At 38.6% G+C, this 26,532-nt stretch overlaps 2 protein-coding genes across 2 annotated transcripts in view; one reads left to right on the plus strand and one right to left on the minus strand.

The window, feature by feature from the left end:
• Positions 1-16,060, plus strand: part of SYDE2 (synapse defective Rho GTPase homolog 2) — a 41,039-nt gene extending 24,979 nt beyond the window's left edge. The window contains exons 5-7 of the mRNA XM_070939419.1: positions 6,573-6,754; positions 11,291-11,522; positions 15,118-16,060. Of these exons, the coding sequence (XP_070795520.1) occupies positions 6,573-6,754; positions 11,291-11,522; positions 15,118-15,602 (899 nt within the window). The 3' untranslated portion in view covers positions 15,603-16,060. The remainder of the gene's footprint in view (positions 1-6,572; positions 6,755-11,290; positions 11,523-15,117) is intronic.
• Positions 16,061-20,717: 4,657 nt separating this feature from the next.
• Positions 20,718-26,532, minus strand: part of DNAI3 (dynein axonemal intermediate chain 3) — a 30,277-nt gene continuing 24,462 nt past the window's right edge. The window contains exons 20-22 of the mRNA XM_070939420.1: positions 24,595-24,686; positions 23,585-23,707; positions 20,718-20,867 (exon numbers count right to left, since the gene is read on the minus strand). Of these exons, the coding sequence (XP_070795521.1) occupies positions 20,718-20,867; positions 23,585-23,707; positions 24,595-24,686 (365 nt within the window). The remainder of the gene's footprint in view (positions 20,868-23,584; positions 23,708-24,594; positions 24,687-26,532) is intronic.

Below are 26,532 nucleotides of genomic sequence, written 5' to 3' on the forward strand. Positions count from 1 at the left end.
AAGAATGGAATTTATTATTTCCCTGAGATAATTAACATGTCAGCTACGTACACGCTGAAAAATTATACATGTTTGTATTATCTACTGTCTTATAAATCAGAAGGGTAAAATGTAAATAACCCTATTCCATATTATGCCCCAAACAGCTTTCCTGCCCTTTGCAATAGCTTTGCAGGAGTCTTTCTTAAATATTTATTGTACTTGAGTCTCTACAGTAGTATGTTTGTTTCAAAAAAGTGTACATTCTTGGTTTCTTATGCAAGAAAGTTAATTATTTCTTCATTTGAAATGTTTGGACTGTTGAATGCCATTGCTTATGCACCTCAAAAATATTCAAGGGATGTTAGAGAGTTCATAGGTGTGCAGAGGTTCAAAAGGCCTTGGTGGTAAAAACATCTCAATAGGATTTTGCCTCCAGAAAGTAACGACCGAGTTTGCACAGTACAAATCAGAAGTGGGTGTCTGTGCAGGCAAGAAACAGGTGGAGAATCTGCACCCTTGAGGAGAGAACTCTACCAAAAAACATTTTTGTTACACATTCTAAAGTATCACCCCCAGTATAGATGAATAGAAATATGGGATATCATCTTGAATCATCTGGTAAACTTTCTCTGTGCTTTTACGTTGTCACGCAGTTGAATAAAATAAAATTTATAACTTCCTTTTTAAGGAAAATTCCTGTTTTACATTTCTTGGATAACAGGAAGGTCACCAAAGTGGAATTTCCTGTGGGGATGGACAGTTTCAAGCAACGTTGTTTGAAATACAGCTGTTTTGGAATTAGAAAGTCTCTTGTGTTCTTTCCTCTTCTTTTGAGCGGTCACAGCTGCTTTTATTTATATGCACAGACTCTAAATTGTAGTGTTCCCCAAAAAGAGTTTTGCTGCCTTAGAACAAGCATTCCTCCTTAGAGCTAGTATCCTATTGTCATCAGTGACCAGTGACCAAGTATTGTGGGAAGTTTACACACAGCACTTCTGAGGAATAGGCCACACTCCTTGCATGTCCTTTGCCTCTGTTATTCACCTCTGAACATGATAGAGTTACATGACAGAGTTATTAGACAAGTAGATAACAACTCTTGATATATAAGCCTTTTAAAAAGCCCTGTAGTCTAATGGTCATCATGTAATCTGTGAGGTTAAACGCAATTATTTTTGTGCTTTGAAACCACAACATTAAAACATTTGGCCCAATCCAGTGATATCAAAAAATCCCTGCAGTTCTCAGAAGTCAATAGTCAGTGCAGATGTTTCTATCCCTAAAGCAAAATAGGATTTTGTAGCTGAGAATGGGTAAAAATAATACGTTTTCTGTCTGCCACACATATTAAAGTGCTTGTAAATATATAAGACTATTGAATTGTTAATCTTGTCTTGTAAATCTTCAAAGTCCATTATTTATGATTTATTTGGGGCATATAGCAATGCCAGGGATAGTTTTTTTTATAGTAGCAAGAATAGAAACTGGAATCAGCTGCTGAGTTTCATGTCCTAAAAATCACAGCTTTCAAGTTTAAAAAGCTACCTCTCAATCATCATTAATCTTAGTTTCCCAAACAGCACTTGTTGAAAGCTCAGAAACTGGAACGAGTTTATTTGATTATTTATTTGTCATAACAAGTGGACTTCTGCTCTTTGCTGAGAATGCCAAGGAATCAGACTTTTCCCAACTTCAAAGCTGCAGGTGACACCAAAGTATGAATCCTGTTCTTAGAATACGTCTCTGACTTGGGCTTGTAAGGAAAAAAAATATCTCTGCTGATCTAATTAAAACGAGCACTGTTGGAGAATGGACATGTCAGTATTTACATTTGTAAAGGTTAGACTGGAGTATTATATTAGATTTTTGTTTTGTATGCTATCCTAGAAGAGTTTTGAATCAGATCGAGCAGTGGCTTCTGGATATTGAGGAAGGTCTTTCAAAGGGCACTTTATTGAAAGAGAAGCACCTTATTAAGAGATTTGCACATCTCTAATAAAGTAATAGGCATTGTTCTAGTAATTTGCCAGTCTTCAAAATTCCTCTTCGGTGAAAAACCACGTATACATATTTTCCTTTTAAAGTCAAATACGACGGAAGATCGCTTTTTCAAGACTGGGTCTCAAAGGTTTCTTTTCTTGCTGTTTTGAAGAACTATTCTGTTGCTCAGGAAATGCACATTTAATTATTAAACCTTGATTCAGAAATGTATCTGTGGCTGGCACTGGCTTACAGTGAAATGCACATGTCATTCAGAATAATGTGCCTTAGCAAATTTAGCAGCTGGCTGATTTCTGATATTTCTGCATCGTGTCTGCTTCCAGCCATGTGAACTCTCTCGTAGTAAAGTATACCGTATAGTTGACAGTTCAGTGGGTTAGAAAAATGAGAAATTAATGAGGTGGATTGGAGAAGTATGCGTTTTCTCTCATTACTGCCTATATTCTGTGCCAGCAATGGTTGGAACAAGAAAAATAAAGCTGTCAGGAGATGCCAGTCCATAAAAAATAACTGCCCTCTCTTAAAGGTCTCTAAAAGGAGAACAGTGTAGGGTGAGAAGACTGACAATTTGTTTCATAGAGGAATGAAGCGAGAGAAAGTGTTTTGAAAAGGAAAGACCAGGTGACTTGATTGCAAAGCTTAGTGTGGCTCCTGTGAAAAAACATTCCAGAAGTGCCTTCTTATTGAGTACTTTTAAAAATGCATAGCAGACTCATTTCCTCTTACTTAGGTATTTTGTGCTGTCTTCAGAGCAGTTCCTTTGCTAGGAAGATAGCAAAATTCTTTCGTGATTAGTTCCCCTACTCCTAAGCTTCAAAATATTGAAAGCCCAGAAGTGTTATTTACAAGTATTTGATCCTGCTGTAGATTTAAGCCTTTCCTAAACTGGGATCGTCTAAACCAGAAGTGTCCAACCTTGGCAACTTTAAGACTTGTGGACTTCAACTTTCAGAATTCCCCAGCCAGCATTCTGGGAGTACAGGTCCACAGGTCTTAAAAGCTACCGAGGTTGGACACCTCCGATCTAAATTTTTGGGTTATAGTAAATCGGGAGATTATAGGAAGGTTAGTTGAAGCTATTTGCATAGCATTAGGTTGAGGGGAAGGCTGGTTTAGATTGCCGATTTGTGGACAATCTTCCCTTGAAATACTTAGACAAAAATAGCTTTTTTGACCTGCAAGATTCTGAGGGTGACACTGAAATTATGTAGTCCCAATCACTTTCTGAATCCCCCTCTCTATGAAGAGTAGAAATGGAGCCCCTTGCTTTAATCTTAAAAATTCTGTTCTCTTAACAGAGTCTTCAATTAACACAATTCACATTACAGTTGGGTCAAAGGGTAGGATTTGTGGTAGGCACACTGAGTCTTGCAACAAGTCTTGCTTTGTTAAGAAAAATTCAGCAGTGGTATTTCTGTCATGGTTTGGGGATTAACAAGGCCTTTATTTGCCAGATACTTAAATTGGTATCTCAGCTTCCTACTTTCAGCTCTTTGTTTTCATTCTGCATTAAACGGTACGATTTATTAAGGCTCAGCTTATATTCAGCGGCTTGCATGAACAAAATGGGAGCAAAGCAATTAAAATCTGACACTCAATTTTAATAGTTAGGAAAATGACTGTCACAAAAATATCTGTTTTTGTGTTTTGACATTTTATAGTCCAAAATGTAGCATGGGATTGGAGAGATTCCTGAAATAAACAGGATGTTGTAGTTTAAACTGCACAAATGTAAATACTGTTGCTTTGCCTATTATGGTGGTGGGCAATTTTGGAGAGGGTGAGGAGGTGCAAATCAGCTTCTCAGCCTTTCAAGTAAACATAGGATGCCTTCTAGTAATAGGGAAGAAGCAATCAATTAATTCAATTTATTTTGATCAAAATCAGATTTTTTTTAAAAAAAGATAAAGGGACAATGTAAAAAGTAGCCTGAAGAGACCTCAGGAACTATATTGCCATAGGACCTGAAGGCATTTATCTAGTGATGCTATCAGCTACCTTTCAAAACATCTATGTGTAATAAAAGTGTTATTATCTGATTAAAAGAAAGTAATATAACATTTGCAGTGTGGTAGCCGAGAAGAAATGAGACTGCTTCCACTATCAGTAAAAGGGAAGGTTGGGTTCAGCAGGACCAATATTAATGGTGAATCTCTGTTCCCATTCTTACTCAGATTTTTCTGAATTAAAAGGCTGTGATTCAATTCAGTTTTGAATTCTTCCCTAATTTAATCTCTTTTTTAAAAAAATAGACAATAGAGAAAGAGGTAGACCATTTTTAAAAATCTGACTTGGTTTGTTGTGTTTCCATCAAGAACAAATTTTTAATGTTAAGGGAACAACCAAACTAATATAATTTTTTCACTTGGTAAGATCTATTCCAGGGGTCCCCGACCTGTGGACCGTAGCCCACTACCAGGCCTATTAGCAACCTGGACTGCGTAACGATGGGCTGGCGTGCACATGCATGCACACTCACAGCCCAACTCATGTGAGCAGCTGGCTGGCCGCTCACAGCCCCACTCGCACAAATGGCGGGTATCTGCACAAACTCACACAAATGAAGCCATGTCTGCACATGAGTGTACCTGCCCCTCGCACAAAACCATCCCTTCTTCCCCCCCTCTCCCTCTGCGCTGGGCCACCAACTCCAAAAGGTCTATTCTGCTTCTTTTAGCTTTTGGAGGAGGGAACTAGATATGGTGTTTATGTCTGTATGTATGTATTTACTCAATTTGTACTTCCACCTACCTCAAATATGTAACTCAAGTGGCTAGCAATGTTTAAAAACAAGATTAAAACATAATAAATCAATATATAACATATGCTGCCGTTGAGATAAAAAAACCAACCAATCATAATTAATATAACCAAGATGTGAGCTCAACTGTGCCTCCTTTTACTTTCACCTACTTTGCTGTTTTATTTTTAACAAGTCTGTTGCTTGCTTGGGTTTGAATGCCTCAGTATAAAATTTATTTATTTATCCAATTTATATAGCCGCCCATCTCAGAAACATGTGACTTTGGGCGGCATACAACAAAAATAAAACAAATACTTAAAATTATTATCATAAATATATGCCCACCTTCAGCTAAGGGTTACACATGGCATTTGAGTGTCCTCCTCCACAGAAAACTTAATTTAATGGAAATTAAATTAAGTAAATCCACATGACTATTCCCCATATAGTTAATAATAATAGTTAATAATGTCAAACTTCTGTTAAATTAAAATTTATAATCTGTTGCAACTGTTGGGGATCATGCGCATGATAGCAATAGCAGACTTACATACTGCTTCTTAGTGCTTTACAGTCCTCTCTAAGCGAATTACAGAGTCAGCATATTGCCCCCAACAATCTCGGTCCTCATTTTGCTGTCCTCGGAAGAATGGAAGGCTGAGTCAACCTTGAGCCGCTCAGAATCGAACTCTTGGCGTGAGCAATGAGTTAGTCTGCAGTACTGCATTCTAACCACTATGCCACCACAGCTCTTGAAATCTGAGATGGACTGCATTTGATTCAAGAACTGTGGGTTATGCATTAGAGCGGCTTGCACAATTTGTAGAGAAGATAGGGTCCAGCTGATAAATTAAAAAGAAAGGTGGGCTACAAAGGAATAGCTGGGGTACTGTTCATCTGTTGGCAGCTAGGAGAGCATTGGCAGCAAAGGAGCTGGCAATGTGGGTGAGATGTAAGGGAACAATCAAAGTGGCAGCTGCGAATCTTTACTGGGGCAGTGGCATTTGGCAGCAGTGAATGCATTGAGTTTTTAAAAAATGCCACTGGACTGCATATGGCTGGAACTAGAGTGGATGATGTATGTGTGAAGGGAAAGGAGTTAAGACATTGCAACAGAGGGGGCCAGTACCTTTGTCCTGAATGTCCAGTTCTGAAATTTTGTTTTAAATGACATGAGACACAGTGAAATTAACATATGTAAATAAGAATCAATAAAGCATTTGCAACAGTTCTGAGCTGGGGACAGAACAACCTGTATTTGCTTGTGGTTGAGACTACTATGATGCATGATACTTAAAACATTCTGATAAAATGTTGTGTATTAAAATTTAGAAGTGATGTAATGCTATGATTGCTATCCCCAATAAAGTTTACATACATACATACATACAGTGATGGAATCCTACCAGTTCGCACCGGATTGGGCGATAGTACTGAACCGGTAGTAAAAAAAACAGTTTGTCTAACAATCAGCTCTGCTGCGCGATTTATATTTGCTAGAAATCCTGCTTTCTAGCGAATCTAAATTGTGCAGCAAAGTTGTTCCCCCCCTCGCTGTTCTACTTACCTTGTTAAGTGTCATTTTCAGCGTGAAGCACGCATTTTGTGTGCATTTTGCTTGCATGTGCACTGCATGCATTTGGTGCACCATGCGCAGTGTGAGTTTGGCATGCACCGCGCATACGCAGGCAGTGAACCAGTGGCAAATGGCGATATTGTATGTGTATGTGTCTCCAAGATACCCAATTTTGAGATAATTTCTGCAGGAGCACTATTGATTGTCCTGCTGAAATGTGATTTTCTGATAAATTCATTACACTTTGTTTTCCCTGCATGTCTTGTTTAGGTATCCTCAAAGATTATTTAAGGGAGTTGCCTTCTCCGTTGATAACTAAACAACTTTATGAAGCAGTATTGGATGCCATGGTAAAAAGACCTTTGAAAATGACAGCAAATGGATGTGAAAATGATTGTAATGATTCAGAATATACAATGGCTCTCTTGGATTGCCTGCCAGAAGTTGAGAAAGTAAGTATTTGTTAACCCATTGAACTAGTGCATGGCTTAAGGCAGCAGTCCCCAACATTTGTGGCTTGACAGCCCAGCTGTGGGGGAGACGGGAAGTGGCCCTCGTGAGCAGCGGGCCAGCCCGCATACGTTCCAGTGCCTGTCAGCCCGCCACTTGCAACAGTTGAGCTGCACCTGTGCATGCTCAGGCTAGCTGCTTGTTGGGCCCAGTTCCGAATAGGTTAGCGGTCCCCAACCTTTGCGGCTTGGCCTAGCTGGGAGGAAGAGAGGGGAACTGGGCCATTGCACTTGAGCGGCCCAGTTGCAAATAGGCCACTGCCTGGTAGTGAGCCGCGGCCCAGGGGTTGCGGACCCCTGGCTTGAGGAGTACAGGTAGTCCTCAACTTACAACTATTTTCATTTGGTGACTGCTTGAAGGTACAATATTACTGAAAAAAGTGACATGATCAGTTTTCATGCTTATGAAAATCACCGTTTGTAATCTTCCCAGCCAGCTTCCGACAAGCAAAGTCAATGTGGGAAGCCATATTCATTTAACAATCTCACAATTCACTTAACAACTGCAATGATTCACTTAACAACTGTCTTGCTTAGCAATAGAAATGTTGGGTTCATTTGTGGTCGTAAGTCAAGGACTACCTGTATCACTTTCACTTTTTCCCTCTTCAGAATAAAACTTTGACTTGACTTCCAGTGACTTCAGCTAAGTTGGCTCAATGAATTGATTCACAAGTTGTTAAGACCACATCAAGGATTCTTAATATTTTTGATACCATGATCTCCTAAAATAAATACATGTGTGTACCCACCTCTGAATAATAATAACAATTTCATTGATTAATTGGAGTTAACAGTTTGGCAAAAATATATCATTTTTAATCATTAACATTTAATCTATCATATAAAAGCAAATAGAGCCTTGCAATTCTATTCAGTTTTCATTGAAATGATGAATGACATATAAAACCCCATTTTTCATAGGAAAGATTAATTTCATTTCGGTTGCAAATATGGACTTTATTTTTGAGAAAGCCACTATGCTCTATGTTTATTCTGGATTGATTTTTGCTTTTTATAGCAGCAGTTGGAGAAAATGAGGACTCCTCTGTCAGCTTGTTGAGGGAGCCAATCCTGAGCTGGACTTGCATGCCTTTTTGCTGGAGATAGTCAGAATTTGCTTTGATGTTGCTTGTACAAAGCAGCTGTTGGTTTGTCCAGGCAGAATCACAAGAAGTGATCCAGCTTTGCACATGAAAGCCATTAGACCATATTCAATTTGCTTGATGCCAACTGGGAAGGTTGGCTGCCGGCTTGTCCAGGCAGAATAGGAGCAAGTTCTGGCAGTAACTCAGTTTTGCCATTAGGTTTGCAAAGTCACTTTGCAAAGAAGATTTGCTGGAATTATTCTATAATCAAGCCAGTTTATGTGTGTATAGCAGAATAGATGCAGCACGAAACTTGCTTGCAGTTGCATTGAAAGAAAGACTACTTAAGTATTCCTTTAAAAAAGATTCACCAGTCTGCCTAACCTTAATCCTTCCAAACCCACAGTAAGTTGTTTAATTCCCTTCTCCCTAACAAGTACGAGGAAGTGATGTGAACAGTGATTTGGGGGCTTTCCCTTACTGCTATTGTCTGATGCCAGCTAAAGGTAGACAGTTATATAACCATTTCTCTCCTTGAAATGTTTGCTGCTGCAACTTCCAGGAAAAAAAAAGATACAGATCAACACCAAAACATTGCCTGAAGCTACTTGTTCTTGATAATAGCAGATTGGCCGGCAGTACACTAACTAACAGTTGTCCAATTATTGAGGCAAGTTGGATTTTGCTGGTAAATTAGAACAAGGGTTGCGAAATCTACAAAGATCAAGATGACCATGATATGGCATTAAAACTAGCTCGCTTCGTTTTATTTTAGTCTTTTGGAGACTGTGTGAAGTCTTGTAGCCCAAATCAGATAGCTTCAGGTAGAGCAAATTGTGAACTGACTGACTGGGGTTTGAGTTAGTATGTGTGGGTAGAAAAAAAAAAGAAAGTAAAGTTCTGTTTGAGAGATGGAGAGAACAGTGGCCACTAAGCAAATCCGAAGCGGTAGATTCCTCCCACTCCATTTTGGTAAGCCGTCTTTTTTTGGAGGCACTTGAATTTGAATAAATTCAACCTCTTTTGATATTAGAAAAGTATACCATAGATACGCTAGAGTTGAGGGAAAGAGGCATCATTAAGGTTCAGGACACCATAAATTAATATAGGCATGGGGTTATTCCCAGGGGTGAAATCCAGCAGGTTCTGACAGGTTCTGGAGAACCGGTAGCGGAAATTTTGAGTAGTTTGGAGAACCGGCAAATATCACCTCTGGCTGGTCCCAGATTGGGGTGGGAATGGAGATTTTGCAATATCCTTTCCCCAGGAGTGGGGTGGGAATGGAGATTTTGTTGTATCCTTCCCTGCCACGCCCACCAAGCCACGCCCACAGAACCGGTAGTAAAAAAAATTGAATTTCACCATTGGTTATTACAATGTTTCATATGCTTTGGAAATTAGGCTGAGAATGGGAAGTACCCACTAGCACCTAAACTAAGGGACACAATCACCTGGACCCCTTTGCTCTTTTAGCATGATTGTGCAGGTGCCCCTGTTTGTGCAGCCTCTTTTAACTTTGCACTGCCAGAAATCACAGTTTTTCTGTGTCTTTCCATTATTCCACACAGCAGGTCTCATATAATAAGCAAAGGGAAGCACGTGAAAGGGAACTTGTGCCTTTAAGGGCTCCCACTCGGCAATTCTTATCAGGACTCCAAACTGTAGCTAACCTTATGGATTTGGATTGGAAAGGTTTTATCCTGGGAGGAGAGATTTGTTATGCATGTGCAAAGCAGTGAAATAATCAGATCAGTTTGGTGGTAGCAATATGATCCAATGGTTTCTTTAAATCCGATCTCCAACTCACATTTTTTGCACACTGTCAAATAATACAGAAGGATTTAATTCAAAGTTATTGGTAGAAACAAATGGTTTTCAAGCAAAGTTGAACACACTGAATACTTAATGAATAGTCCTCAATCATTTGTTTAGTGACTGTTCAAAGTTACAGTGTCATGAAAACAGTTATTTACAATCAGTACACATGTTTAACAACTGTCTTGCTTAGCAAGGGAAATTCTGGTTCCAATTGTCATAAGTTAAGGACTACCTGTAATGCTCTTGATTTGGTAATAATAATTTATTAAATTTTGTGCTGTCCAACTGCCAGCTACTCTGGACAATACACAAGGTTTTTCTCCTGGCAAGCTACCATTTTCGGGCACCTATGCCTAAAACATGCTCCTTAATTAATTTTATATGGTGTCATAATATGCTGAGCTACAATGTGGAAACTTATTTGTCTGTTGCAGAGAACCTAGTGAAGGAAACCAGCTGTGGCCTTTTATGGGCAGGCAGCTAGACAAAACATTTTTCTTAGCAGAATTGCTTCCCTCAGATCTTACAAAAAGATGGTTTTATTTATCATCAGCATCTCTCCCCTTCTTTTTCACTCTGCTTTGTATTTAACCCTAGACATGTTATTTGACCATATATTTCCCTTTCTAAGTAATTTTGGTTATGAAAGGGCACTTCATAAATTATTGCTTTCAGCTAATAACATTCCCCCCAAATGTTGATTAAATTATCTTCTGTCTTTGCAGTGGAATGCCAACATAGATTTTATATATGTTTTCACTAGTATGGTATCTTTTTTTTAAAAAAAGAGATAATTTATTCATCTTGCAATCTGCAATAGCTGTTGCAAATAAAGAATTATAAATCACACACCAAAAAAAGCCAAAACCAAAAGAATCCGATTAGGCTGGGAAAGACGTTTTTCTGAAACTTCAGAGGGTCTAATCAGATAATAATTATGAGCTGGATTGTGTGGTATTCTAATTTTGGTAATGCAGCTTCCTGTGTTCTTAATGAAGTGGTGGGAACATCTTACTCTGTTTGTTGGTTTTGGCACAAGAAAAATTAGTTTCATAGAAAGTTTGCCTGTGACCCCAAAGGACAAACAAATCTGGGGAAAGGAATCTTTTTTACACAAGAGATGAGCCCCAACCAAATATTTCCAGCCATTTAATTCAGTGCCAATTATGGGGCAGAATTTCTGTGCTATTTAGTTTTAGTTAAATGCAGTGCTATTAAATTGGTTCATGGGAATAGGCTGATTGTTAAAGCCTTTCTCCAAGGTGTTTTGTGTAGTTTATTTCCAGGTAAGTATGCAGAAAATTGCAGTTCACTGGCCTTTGCAAAATATTTCCTTAAGGGCATGTATAGGATAGTGAGCAGCTGCAAAATCCTCAGATCTGTGTGCTCTTCTGCTTCACAAAAAGGTATTCTTGACATGTTATCTTAAGTGGACACCGCTAGTGGGCATGAATGACAATGTTGTGATGGAATTAAAGGAACAAGGCCTTCAATAATATTGCCACTGCCTCTCTTCTTAATTACATTTTTCCCCTGTGATTAATGAACTAATACCATTCTTCTTTTTCTTTAGGCAACTCTAAAGATGCTCTTGGACCATCTGAAACTGGTGGCTTCATACCATGAAGTAAATAGAATGACTTGCCAGAATTTAGCTGTGTGTTTTGGGCCTGTATTACTTAGTCAGTGGCAGGAAACTACCAGCCACAACAACAGAGTGTTCAGTGATTCAGAAGAGCTGGCCAGTGCCTTGGATTTCAAAAAACATATAGAAGTTTTACATTATCTGCTCCAGTTGTGGCCAGGTAAAAAAAATTCTCACAATGGAGAACATTTAATTTCATTCAAGGCAATGTATTAATCTGTTGCAGTAAAAGCAGTGGAATCTCTTGCATTGTTCAAACTTTTATTGTAGCATAAATTTACAAAGACAAATTTATTATGCCATATTATTTATACCTGTTATTATGGTATATCAACTACATTATAACTTTATACTATTGTAACCATTTTTTCACTTTATTAGTTATATAAATTAATATCTTTCTAATGTACCCTTTTACTTTTGCATTTGGTCCTGGCTTGTGTCCTTAAGTTTCTTTAATATAAAGATGAATGGGATTTTTTTTGCACCCACAGTAAGAATATAAGATCCAGCCATATGAAACAACTGAAACTGTGTGTTTATTACCAGTGCCCTGAAGCGTCCCCATTGACTTAATTCAAGGACTATACTCATGGCCGTTGTCTCTATGTCCAAAAAGCATCGCTTTTTCATGAGCCTTATTTCCACCACCACCACCTTTTTTTTTTTTTTTTTTGTCTTTACAATTGGGGACTTCTGCCATTTCCTTCTTTCTCTACACTTATTATTGGATAACCTTGGTTCTATCTATAACTTCTCTCAGGCAGATATTTAGGGGCGTAATTTTTGGCCTTGGTTTAACTTCAGCAGCTAATTTTTCAGACAGATATGAATAGGTTACACCGAACAACCCTAATTGTTTTTGGAGCAGTTGATCTCTACTTTAGCAATAGCATCTTCTGGTGGTCAGATGTGTAATGCCACTGTTGTACTGCCAGCTTTTCTTTAACACTTAGCAATAGCACTTAAGACTTATATACCGATTCACAGTGCTTTACAGCCCTCTCCAAGCGATTTACAGAGTCAGTATATATCCCCCAATAATCTGGATCTTCATTTTATCCATCTTGGAAGGATGGAAGGCTGAGTCAACCTTGAGCCAGTGACAATCGAACTGCTGACAGCTGGCAGTCAGCAAAAGTAATCTACAGTTCTAACCACTGCACCACCACAGCTCTTTGAAGACTCATTGTTAGCACAATGATCAGGTTGTTAGTTGAACAAAAGTCAAGATGTTTTTTCCCCCGAATGTGGACAACTGATATTATCTGCTCAGATAAAACATACGGAAATAAGCAATATAGCTGCTTGATTGGTGATTCAAAATGGAGTTATTAATAATCAAGTCCTTGAAGGTTTTTCTCTGTAAATGTATCTCCTGGATGACTGGGTGTATATTGTCAAAGAATTGAACTAACATAAGCTTAAGCATTTCAGCCTTTTCTATAACTACAGGGTATCATGCCAAGTTCTTTGGCTTTTCAAAGATTTAATTAAACATTGTGGCGTGAGCTCTGTTCCTGTGAAGGAGTAAAGCCAAACATCAATCCACTGATTAATATGGAAAACTTGATAACGATGCTTGTGACCAACTTCAAATTTTCATTTATCTGTTTTTTTATAAATTGAAAAATCATGGTCCTTGTTTATTCAGAAAACTTAATAATACTGGCACTTAATGTTTAACACATGACCCCTTTGTTCTAAAGAAAAAATCCTAATCAGAAGAGCTTTTGTTGATGTACGTGTTTTCTCATCTTTTTAAAACAAGAAACCAGAATTGTTAGGCAAGTAAGATATACTACTTCCAGGGAGATATTTGAACCTGAGTGAAAGTTTACTCATATGACTATCTGAGTAAGTGGCAGGTTGCATTTGTTGGCTTCTGTCTTGTTATGTGATGGAGTTAGCTTTTTATATCACAACAATCTCCCTTAGAAGATCTCCCAATCTTCTAAAGGAAAATCGGGATTAAATATAATGAATATATAAATACTATAACCCCTGGCAGATACAGTTAGAAATAACAGAGCCACTACAGTTCATGATGGTCTTTGAAGAAAGATATCACATAAATAGCAATAGCACTTAGACTTATAAACTGCTTCACAGTGCTTTACAGCCCTCTCTAAGTGGTTTACAGTGTCAGCATATTGTCCCCAACAATCTAGGTCCTCATTTTACTAACCTCAAAAGGATGGAAGGCTGAGTCAACCTTGAGCCGGTAAGACTCGAACTGCCTCACAGGATAGATATGCTTGGTATACCAAATGTTTTCCATTCCACCTAAGAGGCGGAATATACAGGTAGTCCTCGACTTATGACCGCAATAGGGACCAGATAATTTGTTGCACTCCATTTTACAACCTTTTCTGCCTTGATCACATGACATCATATGATGCTGAATTGCAACCTTCCCTGCTGGTTTTCCTCATTGACTTTGCTTGTCAGAAGCTACCTGGGAAGGTTACAGAGGGTGATCACATGATGATGGGACGCTGCCACCATTGTATACACACCACAGTTGCCAAGCACTAGAGATAAACACATCACTGCAGGGATTTTGCAGTAGCAGAAAGTGCTTGAGGTTGATCTTAAGTCAATTATTTCAGTGCTGTTGTAAACAATTGTTAAATGAACAGTCATAAATTGAGGACTCCCTGTATAAATTTAAGTCTTGAAAGTACACTCTTCTTTTGCTAACTGTCCACCCCCTACAATGGCACTTAATCCTCACTCAGTTTTTTTCTCCTTATGGCCTTCCCTGTCCTACAAGATCTTTACTTTTCAAGTTATCTTCCTTCTACATTCTTTATAACAAGCTTCGTCTGCATATTAATCAGTTTTTGCATCTTCTGACAAGACTAGCTAGAGAGATACAACTCCTTCCATCCAGTACTGTTGAAACAATTCAAAGGTCTCCTAGCTATTTTTGGACCTAATTTCCTTTAGTCTCTGCTGCCATTTTCTCTCCATTCCTTATCAAGCCTTATTGACAAAGTTAGTAAAGATGGTAGGAAGGATGTCCCTTCTGTGTTCCATTACGCAACCAGAATATTGTGATCAGCAAAAATAACAATAGAATCAATAATGATGACAATAGTAGAACCAAAAATCGTAATAATAGAAATAATAATAATAATAATAATAATAATAATAATAATAATAATAATAATAATAGAACCATTACTACAGAGAGGTGCTTGGAAGAGAAACTTTTACAGTTGAATTATGTAGCAGTTGTTGGTGAATAAAACATTTGTACTGTTTACCATAGGAAGGCGATAACAAGAGGAGACTTAGTTTCTAGAGCTGTAAAACCATGAGTTCAGGTAACAAAAGTGCCAAATGTGTGTTTGTTCTGCCTGCTTTTTCTTACATAGTTGATTGTAGATCGCATTTGGAAGCTCTTCTTCGAACTGTACTGTGATTTTGGACTGCGATTAACTTGCAAAATTAACTTGCAGAGTTAATCAGGTTAAACTTCCAATTTTAATAGATTCCTCCAGCGGCAGTAGACAAAGGCATGGTAGTTTTAAGATGAAATGTTTACTAGTTGGCTTTTCCTTTTCAATATAACTTGACTGGCTGGTACCAAAATCAGTACAATAGAATTATTGGCTGTTCAGTGTGCATGCATTAAATGCATGTTCCCAAGTCATAGACCGGTGGAAAAAAATAAAATTGTCATATTGCTACTTTCTTTTAAGGCGTACTGTTAAGCTAACATGAGTTCCAATTATGCTTTATCATAGTGCAACATCCATCAGCTGAAGAGTCAGCCTTGCTGGAGCAGCAGTCCTCTGTGAACTATCTGAGGCCTAAGAAACAGCGGCCTCAAATGTTAAATTTAAGCGAAGTGTCTGGGATCTTGCGATCCAGGCCAGCCAGACTGGACAGCCCTTCAAGCAACCGCTATGCCGGAGACTGGACTGCTTGTGGAGAGAACTACTTTGTCAGTCCCAAAGAAGCTCTGAGCGAAGCAGACTATGATGATGTCCCTTCAGAAGAGGCAGAAAGTGGGGACGATGGCAGCAAACTGGATGCTTCCAGAACGCTGCTCCGGCGGCCCATTTGTGTGTCCAAAGAACGCACCTTTCAGGCCTATCTGACAATGCAAACAATGGATTCTGCGGTGAACCATCAAGTTAACCTCAAAAACTTGCAAGAAAGCATTGATACTCTGATAGGAAACCTGGAACGGGAACTCAATAAAAACAAGCTCAATATGAGTTGTTGATCACTTTGCTTTGCTATGTCTCCAGTTTTGTATATCCCTTCTGTTGTGTACCACCAGGAAAGTATAAGGAAAAGGATGAGTTTTGGATGGGGGTGGTGGTGTCTGTATTATAATTGCATTGGGCAATGTTGGAGATCACTGGGTAAGTTAGGCATTCATATTACAGTCTTTCTCCACCATTTGAAAACACACTACTTTTTATAAAACAATTCCGCAATATTCCTTGTCAAGGTACTATGCACTTAGGAAATTTGATCAGTTTATTGAAGATATATAATGCCTCATCTCTATCTTTGTTATACTGGAACAGTACACTTTGTTCCTGAAACCTTAGCCCTGGTACGGATGTTCTCCCAGAAGAGAGGAGATTAATGTTGCTACTTAAGTGATAATATGCTGCACAAATTCTATGTAGATCACGTTCTATTATATTGACACCTTTTCACTTGCAATGCAAAGGCTGCTATGAAAAAAAAAAGGCTTTTTGATAAGTTCAGTTGTATGAATATTGTTGTATTCCTGTAGTAACACTTTCAAGCAACTACTTAAAACTTGCAAAAATATTTTTCTAACTTTTGTTTTGTAGATATTTATATGTGAAAAACATTAGGCGTGATTTGGGCCTTTCTAGTTGAGGTACGTTTCATTGGGCAGGATTAGAGTTATTTCGCTCTGCTCCAATCTGGTGCTCTGAATTTATGTTAAACTACAGTTCTTTAATTTCCCAGCATAGTGATGATGATGGTGGTGATGTGTGTGTGTGTGTGTGTGTGTGTGTGTGAGAGAGAGAGAGAGAGAGAGAGAGAAGAGTAGAGAGAAAGAGAGAGAGACCAAAAGGTGGGGGTAGATTAGCATAGGAAATATCATTTCTTCATAGAGAGCAAGCCCTGCTATTGCATTAGATGATTGTGTAAAATGAAGTGGTTGTGCACTATTTCTATAGTTTGCTCACCCTTCCCCCTCATGCCAGTCAAGTAAAACTGCTGATGCAGGAGGTTAGTATTTTTTATGCCCAATTGGAGATGTTATACATGACAACACTGTAAAAAAGAGTACATGTAGCTCAGGGTTGAACTGTAGAATCCTTGGTGCTTTCCAGGGTGGATTTGATTTAAATCAAGTTGATTTAAATCACAATTTAAATCATGATTTAAATCACTAGTAAAAAGGCTTGATTTAAATCAACTCGATTTAAATCATAATTTTTAAAGAGCAACTGTCATCTCTGCTACTCCTTTGACCTGCTGTTGACTCACCGATAGTCCCAGTGTTGCAGAATATACAGCCTCATGCTACATAACTAAGCTCCATTTTATGTTGAATAAATTAAATTATTTATCTATCTTAAATAGAAAACTATCTTACGATAGATTTTTACCCCAAAAGTTTTTTATTAAAATAAATTTGATAAAAATCAAAAAAATCCGATTTAAATCAAAAAAATCTGATTTTTTTGATTTTTTAAAAAAAATCATTGATTTTTATCCACCCTGGTGCTTTCTGAGCTTGGCTGTTTGTTTGCAAATGTTTATCCAGCTAAGTAGCATCAGCATTTTAATGGGTAATGAAACGTCTGCAAGCAAATAGTCATGCTCAGAGAGCACCAAGGACTCCACGGGACAGCCCTGTGCCCATCTGGCCCACTCTAGATTTGAGAGCTGAAAAGAGACTTGCCTGTTGTGTTGTCAAACAATCACACATAAGCAATTGTGGGATACCCTGGACAACAAAGTGGTTGAATACTGAGATATTTGAAGGCTGCAACTAAAAGCATACAAATTACTTTAAGGTATCCAGGATAACAAATTGTCTAGACACAATGGCCTGTTTGTCACACCTTTCTGAAATTCTCATTGTGAAACTAAAAACATGTTTCTAGAGATGCTTTGAGACTTGATTGCTTGGCAGAGACCATAACAGCTACCAAATCAAAACATTTTTTTATTATGGTCCAACAAGTTATTCTACCAAATTATCCACAAATATGCACATTTAAAAAATATGTAATGACTTTAAATGCAGATCTTTAATCTGATCAGCCTAATGTTAGCACTGTGCATAGACAATAATCAATGCAGTCCAGGGTGCTGACCGTTAAAGCATCTCCAAATATAGTGAACCATGCTTAGGCATTATTATATCAATCTCATTGGATTGGAAATACAGAAGCGTAACTTTGTATATCATTACAGGTAGTGCTTGATTTATGACCACAATTGGGAATGGAATTTTGGTTGCTAAGCGATGTGGTTGTTCAACAAGTCATCACATGACCAAACCCAGTTTTACAGCCATTTTACTATGGTTGTTAAAACAAATCACATGGTCATTAAATGAATCCTGGGTTGTTAAGTCAATCACATAATCATAAATGCATGCCAGTTGCCAAGTGCCTAAATGGTGATCACATAATGAGGTAGGAGTTCTAGTGTGATGGTTGCAATTTCGAGGATGGATCATAAGTCATTCTTTCTGAAGCCTTTGTAACTTTGAACCATCATTAAATTAATGGTCATAAGTTTAGTACCTTACCGTGTATCTTGTCCAGTTTGTTTCCCGAATAGGGAATTTTCCCTTCTGCTATGCTAATGGGAAGCTCCTCAATTTTGATAGTTGTGCTGTTTCTTTATTTGTGATAAAGAACCACTTCTTATATACTTTAAATCTGACCTCCTAATACATTTCTACACCTTTATCCATCCTAGGGAGACCCCCAAAGAGTTCGCCTCTTTTTCAAAGGTTGATATGGATGAAGAAAGTGCCTTTTAAAGTAATGTGTTTTAAATGGCCTGAAACATTTTGAAGGTCTTCATTCCAGTTGGTCTACCTTCTTTAATCCCAAGAATGTCCTTAAGTGCTAAGACGATCAATGTATTGTTTATCTTGCCAGGTTTCTCAAATGATTATTGACAGCTTTTCCAGTTTGTTGTAAGAAGGGTAAATTTAATAAATCTTGATTGGATTGGTCTGCAGATTTTTAATATTCACTGTGAACCAAAGTAAATACAAGCCTGATGCAAATTTAAGTTCTGTCTGCAGTTAGGCAATAAGACCCAAGCAGCAATAAATTGCAACCAGGTGCCTCTTAAAAAAAAGAGATAGCAATGGAGTAGAGTATGTCTTAAATGGCATACCTTTAAAACAATATTAGTTAGCAAGCAGGGGAAGCCATTATCTTTTTAAGAGTGTTTTGAACACTATTTGCTTTGCATTAACCTTCATCAACTGATGTCTTCAGTTGTTTGGAGATCACAACTTCCTCAATTCCATCTAGGAATTCTGGGAATTTTTTTTTTTTAATTTGATTTATATGCCGCCCCTCTCCGAAGACTCAGGGCGGCTTACAATGTGCTCAGCAATAGCCTTCATCCTTTTGTATATTTATACAAAGTCAGCTTATTGCCCCCACAACTGGGTCCTCAATTTACCTACCTTAGAAAGGATGGAAGGCTGAGTCAACCTTGGAATTATAGTCTTAAAATAGCTGGAGGACAAGGAAAGGGTACCCTATATTATAGGTATGGTTTCCCCCCCCTTGTTTATTTACATTATCAGTTCTCCTCTTTTTTTCTTATGGATCTGGTACAAGTGCTATTTAATTTGTTCCTTGATATTGACTATTATAATTATTTTAGCTATTTATTGACAATAGGATGACTGAATTTGGTGCATGATTTTTGCCACATTTTCCTTAAAGAAATATTTCAGCATTTTATACAGTCTGGTTAATTTATTGATGATGATGATGATGATGATGATGATGATGATGATGATGATGATGATTAGAGTGGCGGTACATGACTACAGTCATTTCAATATAGTGATACAGTTTAAAAACATATATTTTAACCTGAAGCATTTATTGATAAGCTGACGTATTTTTTTAAACCGTATGTACAGGAAGTGAATTATTTTTGAACTATGTTAATTCTGAATAAAACCCAAAATTCAAAATAACTTGATTTTGTATTTTTGTAAAATGTTATTATTTAAAAAATATATTTTAAAGATAAGACTGTTAACTCGTGTGAAAAGACTTTATATGTGCAGGATTGTTAGTCTGCTTCACTATGAAATGGGAAGAACACAGACTTAATCTAATGTATCAGTTTGGGTGATGATATGGAGGGGCAAACCTTTCACAGTTGATAAGAGCAGATGGCCCTTTTATCCGATCAGAGTCCATCTTGTCCAGAATCCTTTGAAGAAGAATGAATGGAATGGAATGGAATCACTACTTCCACTCAAGAGTAGATGTCATTTTGGACATCATGTCACTTGTTGCAGTCCTTGGTGTCAAATCAGTACACCTGATGGCCTGAACAACACTGGCAAGTCTACTTTAAATTATTCCAATGTTACTGATGCAATGCAATGCTGCATTATAAAAAAGAAATGCAGTACATTGATGCTTTTAAAGCAAAAGTGGCTCCATTCTTTATCCTGCAGTAGCCCCACTGAAATATTGTCCAGGATTTTACCTACTGCTACACTTTCAAACGTGGAAAATATGAGCATGGCTGTGTATGAACTCAGAATGTTGACCTGGGTGAAAGGTGAGACCTGCATGTAAGTTTATAATACAAAATTCAACCTTGAGTTTTATCTGGAGATTCTCCACCATCCAGGTCATCGTTGACCCAAAGGTGATTTTTCAAGAGGCAACTGGACTTTTCTGTTTTTCTTTGAAGACGTTTCGCTTGTCATCCAAGAAGCCTCTTTGGCTCGGAGCCAGTTGCCACTTGAAAAAACACCTTTGGGGCACTCTTTGAGTTGGCTTTATCTTTTGTTTTCTTTTAACACCACAGCTTCCACAATGCCATATTTTACAAATAAATAGGCGTTTATTAAATCTGCATTGTGACACTACAGCAAATTAACAATAAATATTGCTTAATTAATATTGCATTTATTATACATAATATAGGGATAGGGAAGAACAGCATATACATGTTTGTCTGCTATCTTTGGCCATTCTCACTGTCGAAGGCATAATTAGCAGTGAATTAAAAATAGCTGGGTGTCTGTTTCATGGAAGGACTTACAGTATAAATTATATATGTTGGGAGTCACAGCTATTCTGAAGTTGTTCATTATCGTTAAGTAGTGCTAAAACTACATGTTTCTTGAGGGGCTAAATTTATCTGGTCCTTTTATTAATCCAAGTCGAACCAATATGGCTTTCTCCAAATCCAAAAATTCTACATAATTTTGATTGGTCTGTTCTTCCATTAACTCTCTTGATCGCTGACCACCAACCACTTTCTGCAAAGAGAAGAGAAGAATGAAGGAGGAGGAGGGGGGAAGGAATTATAAGTTACCCTACAAAACAGGCATTTTTCCCGAGTCTCACCAGATTCCATCTTTACATTCCTGAGACAATATCTACTTTCAAAATAGCCAGCAATATCATATGCTAAATGTTATTTTTAAAGTAACTTAGTAGTCAAGAGGAGTCCTATGGGACTGGGTGGCTATAATAAATTTAAATGAATAATAATATTTTAGAACAGCCTTCTCAGCTTGAGGTTCTCAGAAGTGTTGGGAATACAACTTCCAGAATTCCTAAGCACATGGTTATGGGATAGGCATCTTGAGATCCTACCAGTAACAGTTCCAGTTTGTCTGGAGGTCATTGTGCAGATAGCCCTCGACTTACAACCAGTTGCAACTGCACTGAAAAAAGTGACTTACAACTGGTCCTCACACTTACAACTATTGCAGCATCCCCACAGTCACATGATCAAAATTCAGGCACTTGGCAACTGGCATGTATTTATGCCAGTTGCAACATCCCAGGGTCATTCATCACCATTTGTGACCTTCCCAGCTGACTTCTGACAAGCAAAGTTACTCACTTCACAACCGCAGTGATTCTCTTAACAGCTAATAAAAAAGGCTGTAATATCAGGCACAATTCACTTAATTATCACCTTGCTCAGCAAGGAAAATTCTGGTCCCGATTGTGGTTGTAAGTCAAGGACTACCTGTACAATCTGATAGAGACCATTATAGGGGCAAAATAAGAAAAGAAAGCAGACTAGAGACTCAGTACCATTTTTGGCTTTTCTGTTTCCAGGAATTCAAAATGAAGTATGGCTTAACTCAGGGGTGAAATGTAAAATCTGTTACTACCGGTTCTGTGGGCGTGGCTTGGTTGGGGGGGGTGTAATGTGACTAGGTGGGCGTGGCCAACTTTTTTTTTTTTTAATTTTTCAAAGCATTTTTTCTAATGCTTTGAAAAGCCTCTCTGCCGATTAGGAACTCAGCTGGGATCGTAAGAGGGGCTCTTTAAAAAATGCCTCTCTACCATCAGGAAACTCATTTTTCATTTTCATTTTATTAGATTTCTATACCGCCCTACTCCCGAAGGACTCAGGGCGGTGCACAGCCAAACAATAAAAACAAAATACAAAATTTAAAAAATAGAATAAAATCAAATTAAATAATTTTGGCCCCGACAAATTTAAAACCCCAAACTTTTAAAACCAATTTAAAATTGAATATATAAAATACTAAAATATATTTAAAATTTTAAAAATCTTTTATAAAAGAGGGGGAAAATTAGGCCAGGCCGGCCTGGTGAAATAGTAAGGTCTTTAAGGCGCGGCGGAAGGTGCGCAGATCTGGGATCCTCCGTATCTCTGGGGGGAGCTCGTTCCAGATAGTAGGTGCCCCCACAGAGGAGGGTCTCCCCCTGGGGGCCGCCAGTCGGCATTGTTTGGCTGACGGCACCCGGAGGAGCCCCTCTCTATGGGAGCGTACCGGCCGGTGGGAGGCTATTGGTGGTAGTAGGCGGTCCTGCAAGTACCCGGGTCCTAAGCCATGGAGCTGGGATCGTCAGAGACTTTTCAAAGCATTTTTTTTAACCACCTCTTCAGCCAAGAGGTTGCAGAAAAAAATGTTTTGAAAACCCTCTGATGATCTCAGCTGAGCCGCGATCATCAGAGGCTTTTTTTTTTACTTTTAAAAGCATTTTTTCATTGGAAGAGGTTGTAGAAAAAATGCTTTTAAAAGTAAAAACAAAAAAGCCTCTGTTGATCATGCGGCTCAGCTGGGCATGGGGGAGGGCGCAGAGATTTTTGCTACCGGTTCTCCGAACCACTCGCTGCCATCGCTACCAGATCGGGCGATCCAGTCCAAACCGGGAGCATTTCACCCCTGGCTTAACTGCAATTAGCCCAAACCACCATTTGGTTTTGGATTTACTAAGATATAGTATTGTAGCTATTTTAAAAAAAAAAAAATAGAAAACTTCCTCTTGCTGAAGAAAGTTAAAATAAAGTAAAAACTTGCATTTTATTTTTCCCTCCCTTTCCTCATAATCGCTTTCCACAGATTGCAAATCTAAGAGTAAGGAATGTTCAAGTTTGTATTGGTTTGTATTCAGAGGTGGGTTTCAGCAGGTTCTGACCAGTTCTGGAGAACCGGTAGCAGAAATTTTGAATAGTTCGGAGAACCAGTAGTAAAAATTCTGACTGGCCCCTCCCCATCTATTCTCTGCCTCCTGAGTCCCAGCTGATCCGGAGGAAATGGGGATTTTGCAGTAACTTTTCCCTGGATTGGGGAGGGAATGGAGATTTTACAGTATCCTTCCCCTGGAGTGAGGTGGGAATGGAGATTTTACAGTATCTTTCCCATGCCACGCCCACCAAGCCATGCCACGTCTACCAAGGCATACCCACAGAACCGGTAGCAAAAATTTTTGAAACCCACCACTGTTTGTATTGGTTTGTAACATTATCTGAGAATGTTTTTGGCTGCAGAGGATAGAAAACCTTGTAAAAATAATGATTAATAAAGGATTAGGCACAATGAAAATATTCTTTGTTCCTAAGGATATTCAATTGGCCACCATCCCCTACACCATAAACCCACTTATTTTAATCTACTTTTTCGTAGTTCACTTGCCCAAGAGGTTTGTAAATTAAATAATATTCATAACAGCCTTATCTTAGCTTTTTAGTCTCTAAAGATCTTACCGTTCTCTTCATTAGCTTTTCATACTCAAGTGCCACCCTTTCTTGATCTCTGAATTCCTGCCGCTGCTCAAAATACTCCAGATGTTTGACTTCTCGCTCAAAGTAATGAAGAACACTGGAACGCTGACATTTCCAATGTATGTTTAATTATAATGAGCATGGTTTGTCCATTCATAAAAACATGTTTAGCTTTATACAACTACAAGAACTGAAGAAACCTGAATACTATCTAGCCTGCATTTCACAGTGGAAGAGTGGAATATAAATGTGAGAAATAAAAAGAAATGAATATTTTTGTTAGGCTTGGAGAATAGGCCTATCCTAACCAGTGCCATCCAGATGCTTTCAGCAAATATCTTGCCAGTAAACTTGTTAATGGATGCTAAAATCCAGAGTATCTGGAGAGCACCATTTGCTAAATCCAAGAAGTGTAATTGTTCACCAGGATAGAAAACGGGACATGGTACATTCTGGTCCTGCCTTAGGTACGGAAGACGATGGGGTGACTTTGGCCCAATCGCTATCTCTCAGCCCAGCCCACCGCACAGAGTTGTTTTGGAGAAAATGGGAGGAGGAAAAATTATTGGGTAATTTGCTACCTTGAGTTATTTATAAAAATAATAAAGGTGGGGTATAAAAAAAAATAAAAATCCAGTAGCTGTAAATGTGATCATTTTACTGATTATTTGAAGCTCTCCCAAATGCTATTCAGGGACTTTTTTCCTGTATAACTGACTGATACTATGGTTTATATGTAATGAAATTCTTCATCTTTTCTGACCTTATTAATTGATCTGTGGGATAGCAGATTCGCTGATGGGGGACACAAAGCTGCATTTGCACTATCCTATTGCCTTTCTTGAATCAGATGTTTCTTGCCTAATGTGGCCTACATCTCAGTTTTGTTTGCTAAATGGCAGGGTTTGCTAGGTGCCACAAGTTGCCCCACGCTACTCTATTCTGCAACTTTCAATAGCCACCCACAAAAATTTATGAAATGAGTTACAAACCTCATTGCTGGAAGGGTGAATTAATGACCATGAAATTTCTAAAATATGCAAGGTGCCAAAATCATCAGCAACTGCTAGGAAGTGTTGCTTTGCTGTAGGAGAAGACAGAAAATATTATTGCGGGTGAAAACATACAACTGCTAACCATTGGAAGAGTATTTGCTTTCATTATTGATGTTGGTGAATAGGTGTGAAAATGCTCATTTCCAGAATACATTCTTCCACTTGTTCCCCAAGCAAATGGTACTAAAACCTGTTAGATTGATATAACCTGCTAAAATATATTGGTTCATGACTTTGGAATAGAGTTCGCAGATTTTTGCTCATAGTTAAAATTCTTACACAGAATTCTAATGATAAGTAAATCTGATTTATGCTCTCTATTGTAATAATGTTTCTCAAACTTGAGAACTTGGGAACTTTAAGATGACTGGACTCCCAAGAGTTGAAGTCCACCCATTTTAAAAGTTCTCAAGGTTAAGAAACAGTGCTATAGAGCATTTAACTGAGAGCAAATATTTTATCATGATTATAGCATATATAATGGTTTGGCCAGAAACTTAGGTTTCAATTGCTGGAAAGTGGCAGAGGCTAACTCACAGAATGAATTACAGTTAGTCCTGTAGAGAGCAATTGGGACTGGAATTTCCATTGCTGAGTGATGCAGTCATAAAAGCTGGAAGTCCTGCAGCTGCATCGCTTAGCCATGGCAACCCTGATACCCTCCCAACTCTGTCCTGCACCCTTCCTTGTGAGGCAACAACCAGCACAAAAATGCGTGGCTCTAGGGCTGCTTGCCATATTATTATTTATTTCATTAATTAAAATTTTATGCCACCCATCTTCCCTGAAAGGTGGCTCTGGGAGGCTCTGGGGTTGTATACAAAATGGCAGCTGCCCCAGCCCACCAGGTACTATGGCACAAAGCCCCAGTCACCCCAAGCCCTACCGAGTCCAGCAGCAAAGGGTGAATTTCCAGTCACAGCTCCCTTGCCACCCCACACTCCAAGGCCTATGCTGCCTCATATATCCCCACCCCAGCTGACCGTCACTATCTAACAGGGTTTGTCCTCAAAGGGAGATTCAACCTGGAAATAAAAGAGGAATTGTTCTAACTGGGAGAATGATTAATCAGTGGGACAGTTTGCTTGCTGGAGTTGTGAATGCTCCATAACTCAAGGTTTTCAAGAAAAAGTTGGACTACCATTTGTCCAAGATGGTATAAGGACTGCTGGCTTGGGCAAAGGGTTGGACTTAAAAGACCTCCAATCTCCCTTCCAGCTCTACGATTGTATGATTCTACCATCTTCTTGTTTCCGGTGCTGATGAAGTATGCCCAGCTTGGCCCTTTGCAAGGCAGCACAAGGCCTCCTTCCCTAGGTCTAGTAAGAAAACTGCTGCATGCCACCTTGGAAGGAGAACCTTGCCTGGCCAGCAGCTGCCCCACAGAAGGCCAAGCTGGGTATCCTGGGTTAGCAGCAGGAACAAGAAGAGTGCAAAGGTCAGCTGGGGAAGGTGGAGTGCAGGGCAGAGGGGGGTCAAAAAGGCAGAGATGGAGCAGGGACACAGGCAGGTGGAGGAAGTTGAAGTGCCCCTGTGGCTTTAAGTGCCGGGGGTGGGGCCACCAACAGCCCAAATTTTGATCATGTAACCATGGGGGTGCTGCAGTGGTCATGACTTCAGGGACCAAGTCTAAGTGACATTCATTCAGCACCACCATAATCTCAAACCTCATTGAGCAAATGATCGTAATTCGAGGACTACCTGTATGCCTAACATGAGAGCCAGTTTGGTCTACAGAAGGAGTAAGGTGAGTGATATATGTTTGCTGCCTTGAAATATTTGTAAAAATGATAAAAGGCGGGATAAAAATAAACAAATAAAAATACTAAGCCAGAAGGATGAACAATTAACAAATGTAATGAGTCTCACCATATC

The sequence above is a fragment of the Pituophis catenifer genome, unplaced genomic scaffold (assembly GCF_029215685.1).
Source record: "Pituophis catenifer annectens isolate HBS135680 unplaced genomic scaffold, rPitCat1.0.hap2 SCAF_3, whole genome shotgun sequence".
In the NCBI taxonomy this organism is placed as follows: domain Eukaryota; kingdom Metazoa; phylum Chordata; class Lepidosauria; order Squamata; family Colubridae; genus Pituophis; species Pituophis catenifer.